The 16,900-nt window shown below is 38.2% G+C and overlaps 1 protein-coding gene across 1 annotated transcript in view; it reads right to left on the reverse strand.

The window, feature by feature from the left end:
* The window catches only part of ADAM9 (ADAM metallopeptidase domain 9), a 113,066-nt gene that overhangs the window by 91,890 nt on the left and 4,276 nt on the right, over positions 1-16,900 (reverse strand). Inside the window, exons 2-6 of the mRNA XM_050801305.1 lie at positions 9,842-9,939; positions 5,821-5,879; positions 4,103-4,181; positions 1,947-2,023; positions 731-926 (exon numbers count right to left, since the gene is read on the reverse strand). Coding sequence (XP_050657262.1) covers positions 731-926; positions 1,947-2,023; positions 4,103-4,181; positions 5,821-5,879; positions 9,842-9,939 — 509 coding nt within the window. The remainder of the gene's footprint in view (positions 1-730; positions 927-1,946; positions 2,024-4,102; positions 4,182-5,820; positions 5,880-9,841; positions 9,940-16,900) is intronic.

A 16,900-nucleotide genomic window follows, 5' to 3' on the forward strand; every position in this document is an offset into this window, starting at 1 on the left:
GCAACATATCTCATAGAAAGGTACAATCCCTGCAGCTGAAGTTGATCTAGTCCTAGAACAATTTCAGTCTAAGAGACAGCCATGTCAAGAGTAAATCATGAAGTGCTATAGCAGTCTCTAAACAGGGATGAGAGTGTCCTTGAAACACACCTGAAGTCGTTAAAGTCCTAAAGCCATGTCTCTCTTTCCAATCTAGGGTTCAAGAATCACCATTCGAGTTGTCTAAGAGGTACCTAAAGAAAAACTCTTTTGCACTGGGCGCAGTGGTTTATGCCTGTAATCCCAGCACTCTAGGAAGCTGAGGCAGGAGGATTGCTTTATGCCAGGGGTTCAAGACCAGCCTCGATAATGTAATGAGACCTCATCTTTACAAAAAGTTTTTTTAAATTAGCCAGGCACGGTGGGTGGCACAGACCTGTAGTAGTAGCTACTGGGAGGCTGAGGCAGGAGGATTGCTTGAGCCCAGGAGGCCAAGGCCACAGTAAGCACTGCTGCAGATTTAAGCCCTCATTTCCAAAACCCACAGAATCTAAACTGTACTCAACTTGGTAGCAGGAACTGTATATTGCTCATCTTTTCATCCCCTAGTACCTATCACAATGTCTGGCATACATTTGGCAAAATTAAGAAAAGAAAAAAAAAAACACTACTCATAGTATTGGTTTCATGAATAAACACATGATTTTTCTAAAATGGTAGTCTGAGCCATGAAAAATTGTTATTTCCTTACTCGAAGTAGCTGAGTCATGCTGGGAGGCTCTTCCTCTTCATCCTTTGTAGTTTCTTTCTCTATATCCTTGTTGGAAACTCCACATTTCAGAGGCTCTTTGTGGACATCATCCATTCGATAAATGATGTGCTCAAAATGAGAGCTGTTCTGCAGGGGTTCAATCCCATAACTTGCATTCTCTAAATGCAGCAGTCCTCTGAATGTTGCATTACACACATACAAATTTTAAGAAAAAGAAAATACAAAAGGAATCAGAAAACCTAAGTTCAAGTCCTACTTCTTAAATGTGTAAGTAGGCATAGCATGATATAGAGAATAAAATAGAGGCTTTAGAATCAGACAGACAGGGCTGGGGCAGACCTATATTGAAAGCTCAAATAGCTACTTATCAGGGTCACTGCCTGCAAGTCACTTAACCTCCCTGAGTGATCTACGAGAAATGGAAGGTACTACAAAGTAGTGATTAAGAATGTGGCATCTGGACCAGAGGACAAGAGTTCGAATTCCAAATGTCTTCTATTAGCTGCAGGACTCTCAGCAAGGTATTTAAACTCTGCCTTGGTTTGCACTCTGCAAAGGATTGTTCTGAAAACAAAATTACTTAATAAGCACAAAACACACAAAACATATTGCCTGGCACACAGTAACTATTAAATAAGTGTTAATACTTAAGTGAAGATAATCATATTCATCTTATATAGAACTAATACGTATTAGTTCAAGCAATCATGCAATCAACCAACCAGTACAGTGCCATGTTGTTATGACCTCAAGGAATGTAATTTTAATACTATAACTTAATTTGAAGTGTAATATAATTTATCTGAACTTCAGTTTGCTCACCTAAATACGGAAATAATGAGCTCTTATTCACAGTCATAATGAGACTTAAATACAAGTCTTAAATAATACAAGTGAAAATTTTATAAATATAAAGTGCTAGAGAAATTTAAAGCATATTTTATTTTAAATACCAAAAATGATTTAGTGGTCTCAAAAAAATTTTCCTCTTTACATATTAAAACTAATCAACTATAATACTTTCTTAAATAAACATGTCAAGGATATCTGAAACACAGCTATAAAAATGTTCAGTAACATCAAAGTAAATTCCAGTTTTGCTAAGTGCCCAAAAGGATTTAATTTGGAGACAGAAATAGGAAAAAGGGTAAGACACAGGGGAAAGAAAAAAAAGAAGATAAAAGAAATTGCTTACCTGAGTCCAAAACAGTTGCTAAGAGCAACGGATGAATTATAAACTCCCTCCACATAGCCTCGAAAATGACAATGATTCTAAATGAAAAATACTGTATTATCTTCAAATATTGCTACATTGCTGAAAATCATCACAGAAATTGCAGAGCTAACAAAATTACTTGAGGCCAGTCAACTACAAAGTTTTATTTATATTATTGGCATCTCATAGTATCACATGGCATTCTTTAGACCATCTGCAGACTATCTCCTACCACCCTATGAGTACACAAATGTTTAGGCAGAATTCCAGGGAATACAAGGTACAAACAGCTCTGCCTCAGTGACCTTTCAGCCTAGAAGCAGAACAAGACGCATTATGTCATCTTCAACATTTTAAATCACAGTCGATCCAAGAACCAACAGCAGCCGGCTGACATCTCACTAAAACTGTGTTTGTATAAAATGACCCTGTGGAAGACACTGATGATGCTTTACAAACTTTAATCTTAAGCAATAGAATCCCCAGGGGAAAGTACGTAAATCTTTCAGTGAAACTTAATTTCATTTTATGGACAAAAGTATATGTCATTACCATACATGACAGTCTGGCCATGTTAAAAAAATTACAGTATCAAAGTTTTAATTTGTATTTCAAATCTACAATCATACTTTCATCTACCTGAACAATATTAAATAACCAAGAAATAAGTGAGACTCCGTCTGTCTTGGTTGACATTTTTCAAACAGCCAGAAAAGCATAACAACTCTATTATACTTATGATACGTAAGTATTATATAAAATAATACTTACATAAGTTTCTATATAATTAAAATTGATTTTTAGCAGTTTTAACAGCATATACTTTAAATAATAGCAACAAATAATATTCGTTGAGTTAAAAATTGTCAGACTGTTATAAGCATCTTATATATTAACTCAGTTAAGTTTCCCAATATATCCATAAAATGTTAACTATTATTACATTTTAAAGTGAACATACCAAGGCACAAACAGATTAAAAGAGTTTCATCAGCAAATAATGAGTCAAAATGAAAGCCCGAACAGTGTATGTCCGAAGAAAGTATGCCAAGAAACCTCTACAAGGAAAAAAATGCCTTTTACCATTACAGCTTTTATCAAGTGACATAAATTACACTGTGTTTGGCCTTCTGCCTTGGTAATCGTTGGATGCATGACTGGATGGATGGGTTATTTTCTATCTGGTGTATGCTGTAAGGTAAATTCAAACTCCTCTACTAATTTGCTATTAAACAATGGACCAATAATGCACTAAGATAAAGAAATCAGATAGTGGACCAGAAGAGGATAGGCCTAAGTCAGCAGTTCCTTGGTTTTTGTAAGTACTAATAATTAATCTAAAATAAAGATTTTTTTGCCTCCTATTTATTTGAAGAATGCTGCAAAAAGTGCACAACCAACAGAAACAATTCAACCTAGTAAAGTATTACAAAGTACATAAGAAAAAAAAAAAAAAAACATGTAATGGGAATAAAGATTTCTCATGAAAACCATGGCAAAAGAAAAAAATGTATAATACCTAAGTGCCAAAAAGGACTGTAAAACACTCAAACAAAACTAGAAATGTTTATGCCTAGTAATAAACACATAAAGCCAAATTTGACATCTGCCAATTATTTTCGGTATTCTGGCCAGCTCTGTCCCCAGGAGTACTCTGTTCTCTGATCCAGACAGGACCACACCTCTTTTAGGAAAGACTTATTTTCAGAAAAAATTTAGAACATTAGAACACGTAACGCCAAACGAGTGTTTTTCTTTACTAAATATTAACGACGAATTAAATGTTTTAATAAGTTCACTTTTACAGATATTAACTTTCAACAAAAAAATCGAAAACTCCTATTTTCAAAACATATCAAATTTTCCCCATCATCAGTGAGGATTACCATTAAATAGAAGATTTATTTTCCTAGTCTTTAAAAAAAAACCTTAACTACTGAGTACCGGGAGAGCTGTAAGGTACAGCTTAGTCCATAGAAATGCACCCACTTTTCCCAGGATAACCCATATATCATAATGTTAAAGGTGCCCTGTGGGGCTGTGCAATGTAACAGTCCTGAGTGCCTATACAGAACTCATTTTTAAATTATAATTGTTTTAAAATTTGCTATGGGATCATGAGGAAAATATATTACCTGTATATTGGGATGGTCAGTGATTACAGTCCCTTCTTTGTTATAGGTATAAACTACAAAATCTTCAGGCAAAAGGTCTCTGGAAGAGAAATAAAATACCATTTAAATATATGTTATCTATCTACAACTAAGGATATGATTCACAAGGCATTATCTCTAGAGGAGACGAGCTGGAGTAAATAAGAATTTTCACCAGATAAATTATTATTTTAAAATGTGCTACTATAAAATTAAAAGCTCATAAACAGGCGGGCAGTGGCTCATGCCTGTAACCCCAACATTTTGGAAGGCTGAGGTAGGAGGATCACTTGAGGCCAGGAGTCTGAGACCAGCCTAGGCAACATGGTGAGACCCTGTCACTACAAAAAATAAAAAATGAGCTGGGCATAGAGGCACACACATATAGTCCTAGCTACTCCGGAAGCTGAGGTGGGAGGACTGCTTAAGCCCAGGAGTTCAAGGCTGCAGTGAGCTATGATCATGCCTCTGCACTCCACCCCGGATAACAGAGTAAGACCTTGTCTCTTAAAAAAAAAAGAAGAAAAAAAAAAAAAAGCTAATAAACAGACAACTCTGAAATAGTGTACATTACTCATAAATAATATGTAACATTAAGCTACACATTTTTTCTAATGGTCATAAAATGCTAGCTGCAAAAAACTTAAGGCAACATAAATAATGTCCCTGAATTTTTCAGACACAACTCACAGGAAAAGTAAAAACTGGGTTACTGACAGGATACCATATTTACAGAAGAAAAATAAATGGTTTTTTACACTCTTTTCTAAAAGTTCTATATAAATAAGAATTAAACTCCTAAGTATGGAGGCAAATTTCTGTCTCAACTGTTGAAAGAAACAATTATTCCTGATTTCCAAAGCCTCACTCCATGTTAAGGAGGTTCAGTGGCATCAAGCATGTTTATGAGGATCAGGTTCTCTTGCAGCAGGACTGCAGCAGCTGTATGCTTATCTCCAGGCCTTATGGACAGGTCAGGGATGCAATGTGCTAAGTGTGTGATTCATAAATATGTCATTTCAAGTTCAAAACTCCCCTGGAGGCACCCGGGCCCAGCCTGTCTATATTGACTAGAAATGAACAAATGGAAGGTTTTTATCTGATTCAGTTAGGTACACAGCCTGACTTTAGCTACATGATCAGCGAGGTAGAAAAGATATCTTCAGTAAACTTGTGCCTGGGCTCCCCAGAAAATATGATGCCTCACACATATCTCAGCAGTTCATAATCTGGAGGCAAAGCACATCTGTGCAACTGAAACAGGACCCTGGGGGTCGTGCCTTGATGACTGCCTGCACTTTCTTTGTCCTGATGCATTATATCCTTTACCTTTATTAAAGTCTATGTGAGTAGGCATGGGAGTAGCCGGTGGAACCTTAGTCTTTCCAATAATTGGACCCTGTCCAGTCACTGCGGGCTCCCCTTCTCCCCAACTCCCCCACACATGTGTAGCCCTTGCTCCCTTAGTGATGCATTTGGAAAGAATAAACTAGGGGGTGCTTGGCTTTGGTCTCTGCCTTCTTTCCTGTTTGGAAGTTACTGCCTGCCCAGCCAGCTGCCACTGTGCAGCACAGATATGAAGAGCTAAATCTGCTTAATCCCAGGGTTCAGGATCCACTAAACCATATCAAACTAGAAACAAAACCAATATACTATTGGAAAAACATTACTGAAAAGCCAAAATAAATTAAATGTCTTACTTGTTCCTTTCCAAGTGAATAATGTGCTCTTTTCCTTCAGCCTGAATAACATAAGATACCTAAATGCACAGAAGGAGAAAAGAAGAATAAAACATCATCTTGAAAAGTACTTTTCAACAACATCTCAATTATAAGATGCAGGAAATTCCATTCTGAATTAAAATAATTTGGTACTGGCTGAACAGTTTAATAGAAGAACTTTGTGTCGATCCTTAAATAATAAAAAATATACTCTGATTATCCTTTCCTTCCTTTCATAACTGATCATGGAAAGTAACCTTCTTGTCTATCTAACTCTTCTCAAATTCATTTCTAATTCAGCTATAACTGCAGGGATTATCTTCTCAAGTCCATCAATGTATTACCTACAGTATAAGACAGTTCCTGCTTTTGTCTAAATGAAATGACACTCTTGGTTTCAAGAGATTATCCCTAGTTCTGGTTATATAAAGTTGAAAAGAAATTCAACTCCTTTTATGATACGAATTACAGGGCTTACCTCATTTCATCAATTCTAAAACATGCTTTTTTCCCTCATATTAATGTCCCTGAAACAGGGATACATCATACAAGGGCACAGCAGTCTAACCAGCACCACTTCTGTTTTCTTTTTTTTTTTTTTTTTTTTTTTTTGACACGGAGTCTTACTCTGTCACCCAGCCTGGAGAGCAATGGTGCAATCTTGGCTCACTGAAACCTCTGCCTCCCGGGTTCAAGCAATTCTCCTGTCTCAGCCTCCAGAATAACTGGGATTACAGGCTCCCACCACCACACCTGGTTAATTTATGCATTTTTTAGTAGAGACAGGGTTTCACCATATTGGTAAGGCTGGTCTTGAACTCCTGACCTCAGGTAATCCATGTGGTCTCTCAAAGTGCTGGGATTACAGGTATGAGCCACCCCGCTGGGCCACTTCTGTCTCTTTATTAGTGGTACATAAAACAATATAGTGTGTCTCACAATTGATGACATCTTAGAGTCAAGGAATTAAAGTAACATATATACACATCCTCCAATTCATGGAATCATCTTCTCTACCTCAGGCAACTCTGAAACAACTTCCCCAGTAACTCACCATGCCATTAGCCACAAGTGCTTAATGTGATCTCTGGAACTAAGAGATCTGACTTTGCCTTAGCTCTTTAATAAAAAAGAAAGTCAGGAAGGGACTCGACAACTAACATTATCAGAAGTGTCTACTTAATATTCCCTACTGTTTCCAGGCTCGGTTAACATTTTGTCAAGAAACAGAATCATCCCCTTCACCACAGCACATCTGCCTCTGACTTCTAAGCGCTAGACCAAACTACGGATCCTGTCATTCTACCTCCACATCCCGCGTGGGACGCCAAGAACCCTTCATCATCTACCTCAATCTCCAGTGGGCCATCAAAACCACCAAGCTCTTTCCATTGCTACAGCTTTATCATGTGCCTTTCTATCATTCTCTCTTAGACAATCACATGACGTAAAAACATCACTGCTATGTCTGTTAAAAAGAAATCTGAGGGCCGGGCGCAGCGGCTCAAGCCTGTAATCCCAGCACTTTGGGAGGCCAGACGGGCGGATCACGAGGTCAGGAGATAGACACCATCCTGACTAACATGGTGAAACCCCGTCTCTACTAAAAAATACAAAAAACTAGCCAGGCGAGGTGGCGGGTGCCTGTAGTCCCAGCTACTCGGGAGGCTGAGGCAGGAGAATGTCGTAAACCCGGGAGGTGGAGCTTGCAGTGAGCTTAGATCCGGCCACTGCACTCCAGCCTGGATGACATAGCAAGGCTCCGTCTCAAAAATAAATAAATAAATAAATAAATAAAATAAAAAGAAATAAAAAGAAATCTTAGAGACCAAAGATTATTTTGTGATAGTTTACTCCTCCCCCAAGTATCTGCCTGGATTGTTCACCTGCCTCCTTCTGGTCTTTACTAAAGGGCTACCTTCTCGTAAGGCTTTCCCTGGCCATCCTACTGAAAAATGCAATCCTCTCCCCAGCAACTCACCATATCCAGCCTCCCATCCCTTTTCTTGCTTTAATTTTCTCCACAGCATTTATCACCATCTGAAGTTATATACATTTTTGGTTTTGGGGTTTTTTGTTTTTGTTTTTGTTTTGTCTCTCTCTGTCCCCCACTCACTAGAATGCAAGCTCCATAGAATACAAGATTGCATTCATGCAAGGGCATAAATTTTTGTCTGTTTTGTTCACTGCCATATCCCCAATAGCTAAATGGTACCTAGCATACAACAGTAACTCAATAAATACTTTTGAATGAGTAAATTACATTCACTGTTGAATGAGCAAAATCCAGTTCAATATGCACTGACCATATCACTTCTCCAAATATTTACCAAAGCATAAAAATGACAGTTATTTATGACAATCCCAAGTATCAATGAGGGAAGTACTAAATGAAGATACTATCAGAGACACAAAAAAGTAGAAAACACAGTCCCTAGGCTGAAAGTCTACCATTCACTGAAGAAAAGGAGGAAAACAGGTGGCTCGTGCCTGTAATCCCAGCACTCTGGGAGGCTGAGGCAGGCAGATCACTTGAAGCCAAGAGTTCGAGAACAGCCTGGCCAACATGGCAACACCCCATCTCTACTAAAGATACAAAAATTAGCTGGACATGGTGGCACACGCCTGTAGTCCCAGCTACTTGGGAGGCAGAGGCACAAGAATCACTTGAACCCAGGAGGCAGCGGCTGCAGTGAGCCGAGATCGCACCCAAACAGATTAACTGATTAACTCTATTCTAAGAAAAAACATAATCAAACGGTAGGCTGTCCAGTTCAAACCAAAAACAAGTAAAATGTACAAATTCTTCTACAGAGATCTTAGAGTCATTTACTCCTCAGTTAGACAGGAGTAAATGGAGTTGAGTGACCAACCCAATTAGTAGGTGGTGGTACTCACAGGGAGGACCAAAACTAAAAGTTCCTGATCCTCAACTCCAGTGTTCTTTTTACAATGCCCACTCCCTAAAAAACAGGCAAGCTGCCTTACATTTCTGAGTGTATCAGCAATTCAGATATTAATATAATTCAGAATAAGCTAAATTCTATGCTTTATTACCTGCTGTTGTTAAATTATACTAAAATTTAATTATACCTCTATAAAGTTGAAAGACTTATAAAATTAAAGTCCAAATAGATTATTTCTGAACAAACTTTACAAAAGAATAGTACAAAAAATAATTTTTGTGCACTGATTACCCCATTAACAGCACAGTTAGTTTCTTCCAATATGGAAATAAAACCTGTATTTTCGTAAATATCCCCTAATATAAAATATATGCATTTAACACATTAGCACTCTCCACTGTCAGTGAAGATATAGTATAAAGTGTTCTAGCTATCACAAACTGAGTCAGGTTATATAATTATAATAAGAATTACAATTCTTATTATAATAAAAATCACTGTGACCACTGCCTGTCAATTAAAATGTATATAATCAGCACCCTACCCTAGTGATAGAATTCTATTTTAACTATTTTATTCTGTTATGTTTCGAGTCGATCATACTGTCTTTAAAAAAAAAAAAAAAAAAGATACTGGCTGGGCATTGTGGCTCACACCTGTAATCCCAGCACTTTGGGAGGCCGAGGCAGGCGGATCACCTGAGATCAGGAGTTCAAGATCAGCCTGGCCAACACGGTGAAACCCTGTCTCTACTAAAAAAATACCAAAAAATTAGCCAGGCATGGTGGCGCATGCCTGTAATCCCAGCTACTCGGAAGGCTGAGGCAGGAGAATCACTTGAACCCAGAAGGCGGAGGTCACAGTGAGCCGAGATTGCGCCACTGCACACCCCAGCCTGGGCGACAGAGCAAGACTCCATCTCAAAAAAAAAGGATATTAAGGCTCAATATGTTGCTTTTACTAACACAGCTGTGCTATGCTAAGTAACAGCCAAGTAATAACTCACTGAACTGATCACTGCTACAAATAACACCTTTGTGCTAAAACAGAAAAGAAAAAAAATTAAACACATTATTTCTCAAGATACAACTTACTTGTTTTGAATAGGGCCTAGGGGCTTCTCTTCTTTCTCTAGTTAATCTCCAAGGAGTTATAATTTCATAAGAAGAAAGATGTGAGGTCTGTTGAAAGCCTACAGAAAAGGCAATAACAAATATAATAAGTGAAACTGAAAAACTACGTGGGCACACAATATAATGAAAATCAAAAGCTGAATGTTCAAATCACAGAAAAATCACCTGACATTCCCATATTACATTCCCATATTATAATGTGCATCTAATAAAAGTACTTTTATATAAAGTTGTATTAATACATGAAAATAGCAATGCATTAGGTAAGTATGAGGGAGGAAAATGTATTTTCTTTAAAAAGTATACCAGTCTTTATCCAAACATTATAAATACACGTAGCAATCATTTCAAACATTTTTAGCTATAAACCCTAACCCTTTTTTCTCAAAAGAAATCTTAAGGCATGAACACAAGAAGAAAGAAAAGAACTGTTTGGTGGGGAAATGGGGGAAGACATCCTAGAGTCTAGCACCCTTCCCTCATCTCCCATTCCTCCCCCTCACCAAGCATGAATAACATCCTCTCGGATGATACTACTAAATACTTACTGCCATAGTTTGTATGTTTGACTTCTAATCTCATGCTGAAATTTAACCCCCAGTGTGTTAGTGTTGCGAGGTGAGGTGTAGTAACAGGTGTTTGCATCATGGAGGTGGATCCCTCATGAACAGACTAATGCCTTCCCTGAGGGGCCAGGGAAGGAGAAAGAGTTCTTGTTCTATTAGTTCCCTCAAGAGCTGGTTGTTAAAAAGAGCCTCTCTCCCCCATCTCTCTTGCTTCCTCTCTCGCCTTGTGACCTCTGTACCCGCCAGCTCCACTTCCCCTTCTGCCATGAATGGAAGCAGCCTAAGGCCCTCTCCAGAAGCAGATGCCTGTGCCATGCTTCTTGTACAGCCTGCAGCGAATCAAATAAACCTCTTTTCTTTATAAATTACCCAGTCTCAGGTATTCCTTTATAGCAACACAGACTAAGACATTTATTAAATGGACAAGGACTGTAAGTGGGAAAAGGTACTTTTATTATCTGATGGGTTAACTCTAACAAATATAACAAACATATACTCAACAATGTAGCCATGCTCTCAAATTATAGCCATTAATCCATCACAAAAACACAAACTTTATACAAAATTTGTTAACAGTTAAGAACTCTGAAAGTCATGCAGACTTACTCCCACTTCCAATTCTGTTCAGTCTATCAGCACGGAATCATGATTTCTTAAGCAGGGCCTGGGTTCTAAAGTCATCACTTGAATCCAAATTGAGTATAATCAAAATTGCCAACACAAATCTCTTAGGAAGACACACCACGTTGGAGTCCAATACATAATCTCTCGACAAGTCCAACACAACCTCTTTTTCTTCCAGCATTATTACTAATGGCTTAACCCTTACTAACCTCACCTCTAGATGACTATACTTTTTTACCTGGTCTCCCTACTCTCATACTCTCCTCCTTTGATCCAATCTATATGTTCATTCACTCATTAGTTTCCTTATACCCCTCAGATTTCTCAAATATAGATTAAGATGAATTATCTACATCTAACTTTTTCCAAGATAACATTGTATATAAAATGTTTATAACTTTGTCTGGTTTGGGATTAATAAAGATACAAACAGCTGCAAGCAAGAAACCATAAATTATATCATATCCAATATAACGCATGTATAAACAGCTTTTAAACTCTTTACCCATCAGCATCTTATATTTCTTTAAGAATCTGTTTTCTTTTGCAACAGGACACAACTGGAGAAACTGGTTATTTTACCAAGTTTTGACTGGAATGTTGTGCTTTCCTTTAAGGAATCAAACTTGATTTACAGAACCAATAAAAGCCCCTTGAGAAAAGTGGCCATGTATCTTGTCTACACGGTCCCTGTACAAAGTTCCTGATCTGTTGTAAATAAAGAATGTCACTATCTACAGGCCCAGGTGCACCAAGTTATCTCGGGACCTCAGAGGAGAGGAATTTACCCAACTCATACCTGTATTTAACTGTGCAAACCCATGGTTGAGCTCAGCTTCAAAAAAAGTCTTATCTGAGATTCCTTATGGAACAAAGTTCCATCAAAGCCAATTAAAAAGTGCCTATGTGGCAAATAATTATTCTTACTGCACTTATTTCAAATAATCAGGTGAAGTATAATAAGACTAAAGCTTATTTTGCAAACTATCATATCCTATCAGTCCTATCATGATTTGTTTTTAATGCAAATGGGGGACAAGAAAGAGAAAAATTATGTTTCAAGAACTATGGTACACCTGTCATTAAATTCTAGTCTCATCAGTTGTTTTTGAGTTTTTCCCTGCAATTTGAACTAACTCTGCTTATTTCCGTGAAGCAATCAGTGACCTCTAACTGCAGCTCAGAAGAAACAAGAGGGATGGCTAATGTTAACATCTGGATCAGTACTCTAATTCTGGGCGTATATTGGAATCAGTTAATGACCCTATATCAGCTTGGTTCCAACAACTGCCCAGTTCATGGAACACCTTTCTATTTAGTTTACTTGGAATAATTTTACTTATTTTGCTTTACTGTCATGAAATGTATTGCTATTGTAATCTTTGTGTGGGAATGCAGGATAAGCTTACTGAATGTTTTCTTAAATTGAACACTTATTAATTATTAATCTTATTAATCTTCTAGATATCACCTTTTGTGTTGTGAACTCAACAGAACTCAAAGAGTTGTGAATGGCCCTCAGCATACTGACGTTGTGTGACCGAGCTCCTCTCTACCCTGGATACAGGATACCCTATAGTTAGGCAGGAATGATTGCCCCTGTTCAGCCTGAAGAAGTCACAGAAGATAGATCTTTGTTCCTCTACAATCCTTAGGATTAAGGTTCCCATGTAAAAGGATGAGGGAAAATATGTCAGCGGCATTCAAACCAGACTGACTCCAACTTGAATAGAAGCTGGGTAAAATAAGGCTGAGACCTACTGGGCTGCATTCCCAGGAGGTCAGGCATTCTTAGTCACAGAATGAGATAGGAGGTCAGTACAAGATACAAGTCACAGAGACTTTACTGATAAGACAGTTTGCGGTAAAGAAGCCAGCTACAACCCACCAAAACAAAGATGGCCATGAGAGTGACCTCCAGTTGTCCTCACTGCTCACTATATGCTAATTCTAATACATTAGCATGCTAAAAGACACTCCCACCAGCACCAAGACAGTTTACAAGTGCCACGGCAATGCCCAGAAGTTACCTTATATGGTCTAAAAAGAAGAGGAACCCTCAGTTCAGGAAAATCCTTGCCCCTTTCCCAGAAAACTCATGAATAATCCACCCCTCGTTTAGCATATAACCAAGAAGTAACTATCAGTATACTCAGCTGAGCAGCCCATGCCACTGTTCTGCCTGTGGAGTAGTCATTCTTTTATTCCTTTACTTTCTTAATAAACATGCTTTCACTTTAAAAAAAAAAAAAATTATCTTTAAGTAAATCATTACAGACAAGATTATATATGCTGGCCGAGCATGGTGGCTCAACCCTGTAATCCCAGCACTTTGGGAGGCCAAGGCAGGAGGATCACTTGAGCCCAGGAGCTCAAGACCAGCCTGCGCAACAGAGCAAGACCCTGTCTCTTCAAAAAACTTTAAAAATTAGTGGGGAATGGTGGCACATGCCTGTGGTCCCAACTACTCAGGAGGCTAAAGTGGAAGGATCACCTGAGCCTGGGAGATCAAGGCTGCAGTGAGCCATGATTAAGAAACTGCAGTCCAGCCTGAGCAACAGAAGGAGACCCTGTCAAAAAAAAAAAAAAAGAAAGAATATATATGCTGATAGACACAGACAACTGTTACACTAGAAACTAAACAATATAGAACCAAACTGAAGTGTTTTCATTACAACTCAGAAGCAAACATAACAGAGAAAAAGAAATGCCTCCAAAAAGAAAGCATCTGTAGTTCTTATGGGCAGGCAGGTATTTAAAGAGCTTTCATTTTGAAACAGGTTCAGTTACTTTACAGGCAAAGTTAGTTTACTTATAGTTTCAGGCCAAGACTAGAAACCAAGTCTTTTGTCTTCTATGACTCTTTTACCCAGACTGCCAACGAAGTAAAATAAAAGCTAAATATAGGAAGATTATACGTAACTTTCTTTCCTTCTTTTCCATTTTAAACACAATTCTCATTTTGAAAAGCAAAATGCCATTAACTAACCATTTATTTTTAAAAGGTTTTCAAAATCATAGCACCCTGAAATAATTTCTGTATGTAAGAGCTGTTATTCTGATATTGACATCTTGCTTCTAAAATCCAAGCAACCACTTTCTGAATTAAAGCCATGCCGTAAAAAGTTCCAAAACATCATAACAAATGCACATACTTCAGGAATGCGATCAAAATAATACATACTAATTGTATGAAAATCCTCCCTCCTGTGTTTTCTTCCCAAAATTCCTTTCTTATCTCTAGGTCAGGTTTTTTTCTTGTTTCCTGTTCATATCCTGCATAGATTTTCCCCCAATTCACTTTAGTTGTTTTTTTTTTTTTTTAATTCCAAATAGCTTTCTCATGGGAACCAAAATAACATTTTTCCACGTTCATATAAAAAAAGAGCTTTAACATTATTTGTATAAACCTCCAACCTGTAAAGGGGCTGTCCAGTGTGCTGTGGAATGTTTTGTAGCATCCCTGACCTCCATCCACTAGGTGCCAATAGCATCCCCCAGCTGTGACAGCTAAAAGTTTCAGGCCAAGACTAGAAACCAAGTCTTCTGTCCTCTATGAATTGTTTACCCAGACTGCCAACAAAGTAAAATAAAAGCTAAATATAGGAAGATTACATATAACTTTCTTTCCTTCTTTTGCATTTTAAACACAATCTTCATTTTGAAAACCAAAATGCCACAATTAATCATTTATTTTATCAAGAGTTTGAGACCAGCCTGGTCAACATGGTGAAACCCCGTCTCTATAAACTATGCAAAATTAGCCAGGCCTGGTGGTGTTCGCTTGTTGTCCTAGCTACTCAAGAGGCTGAGGCACGAGACCACATGAGCCCAGGAGGGGGAGGTTGCAATGAGCTGAGAACCACTTTAGCCCAGGACAGGGAGGTTGCAGTGAGCTGAGACTGCACCACTGCACTCCAGCCTGGGTGACGGAGGGAGACTCCATCTAAAAAAAAAGAAAAAATGGCCTGAAGAGAAAACATGAACCATTGAAACATGAAACTTAGCATGTCTAATCTTAAAGAAAGCAAAAGGTGTTAGCTGCCCTTCTTTCTTTCTCTAACTCCTTAGATCTTTCTATACTCTGTAGCGTGTTTTAGAGGAAGTCTGAGCACGCTTTTCATAACCTTAACTGTAGTATAGGGAAGTGAGTTAAAAGAACTCTACCTAATTGTGGCTGGGCACGGTGGCTCAAGCCTATAACCCCAGCAATTTGGGAGGCCAAGGCGGGGGGATCACAAGGTCAGGAGTTTCAGACCAGCCTGGCCAATATGGTGAAACACCGTCTTTACTAAAAAAAAGTACAAAAATTAGCTGGGCATGGTGGTGCACGCCTGTAGTCCCAGCTACTCGAGAGGCTGAGGCAGAAGAGTCGCTTGAACCCAGGAGGTGGAGGTTGCAGTGACCCCAGATTGTGCCACTGCACTCCAGCATGGGCAATAGAGTAAGACTCTGTCTCAAAAAAAAGAAAAAAAAAAGAGAATTCTACCTAATTGCAAAGCAAACAAATGTGAACTCCAAACCATGGGCTTCTCTCATTTTTTTCCTGCCTACTACATAAACAGCCACTTTTAAGTGCTTCCACTGTAGAAAATAAAATAAACCTGGCTTCCACATTCAGGATAAATAAGATAATTCTGTTTCCAAAGTATTTCTTCTAGAAAAATTGTTTCAATTAGATCTACAAAGCACTGTTATTTCGAGCCATATAATAGGTTGGTGCAAAAGTAATTGCAGTTTTTGCCTTTTTTTTTTTTTCTCATTCTAGTATTCACCAGGTCAATTCCGGATAAATACATACCATATATTAATAACTACCTTTGGGCCGGGCGTGGTGGCTCACGCCTGTAATCCCAGCACTTTGGGAGGCCAAGGCAGGTGGATCACAAGGTTAGGAGTTCAAGACCAGCCTTGCCAACATGGTGAAACCCCGTCTCTACTAAAAATACAAAAATTAGCCAGGTGTGGTGGCACACGTGCCTGTAATCCCAGCTAACTCGGGAGGCTGAGGCAGAAGAACTGCTTGAACCCTCAGGTGATTCCTGCAGAGGTTGCAGTGAGCCGAGATCGAGCCATTGCATTCCAGCCTGGGTGACAGAGCAAGACTCCATCTCAAAAAAAAAGAAAACTACCTTCAAACATAATTATAATTTCTATGACTATGTCATACACTCTTACCTTTTTTAGTTATACTTTTCTTAAACATTTACCCATCTTTACATTTAAAAAGAATGGCTTATGTTACTTAAGTGTCCCTTTGGGAAAAAACCACCCATTTCTAAGATTTAATGTCCTAGACAATTTAAGTTCCTCCAGTAAAGAATTTAAGTTCTTGGAGATCAAGCACGGTATCTTATTCATCATGTATTTCCTGCACTGGTACAATATGTATTCAATAAAATATGTGTTGAATAAATAACCTCTTCTGATTGTTATAGCTAAACACACATAGTTCTCATAGTTGTAATTATCACATATGACTAAAAGTCAACCTTACTTTTTACGGTTAACATCTTTTGTATCAATTTTTCTACAAATCTACAAATGTGCGCTATGCACACATTTGTCATTTTGATAGCAAAATCATATTTCATTGTATTGCTATGTACAGACTGTTTAATCACTTCTCTTAAGCAGCTGGGATGGGAGGGTAGGCCCAAGATATATTCACAACAGGATTCTAAACCTTTCAATAAGACTGATCAGAAACAGGCTCTCCTGGGGTCTACTCGTATGAAGATTCTACACTACTAGAGGGAAGAGGTTAAAATCACCCTGAAATGATTTAAATCATGAAAAATCTCATGAAAAGAACAATTCATCAAAGGGA

This window comes from Macaca thibetana, chromosome 8, assembly GCF_024542745.1.
Source record: "Macaca thibetana thibetana isolate TM-01 chromosome 8, ASM2454274v1, whole genome shotgun sequence".
Classification (NCBI taxonomy): domain Eukaryota; kingdom Metazoa; phylum Chordata; class Mammalia; order Primates; family Cercopithecidae; genus Macaca; species Macaca thibetana.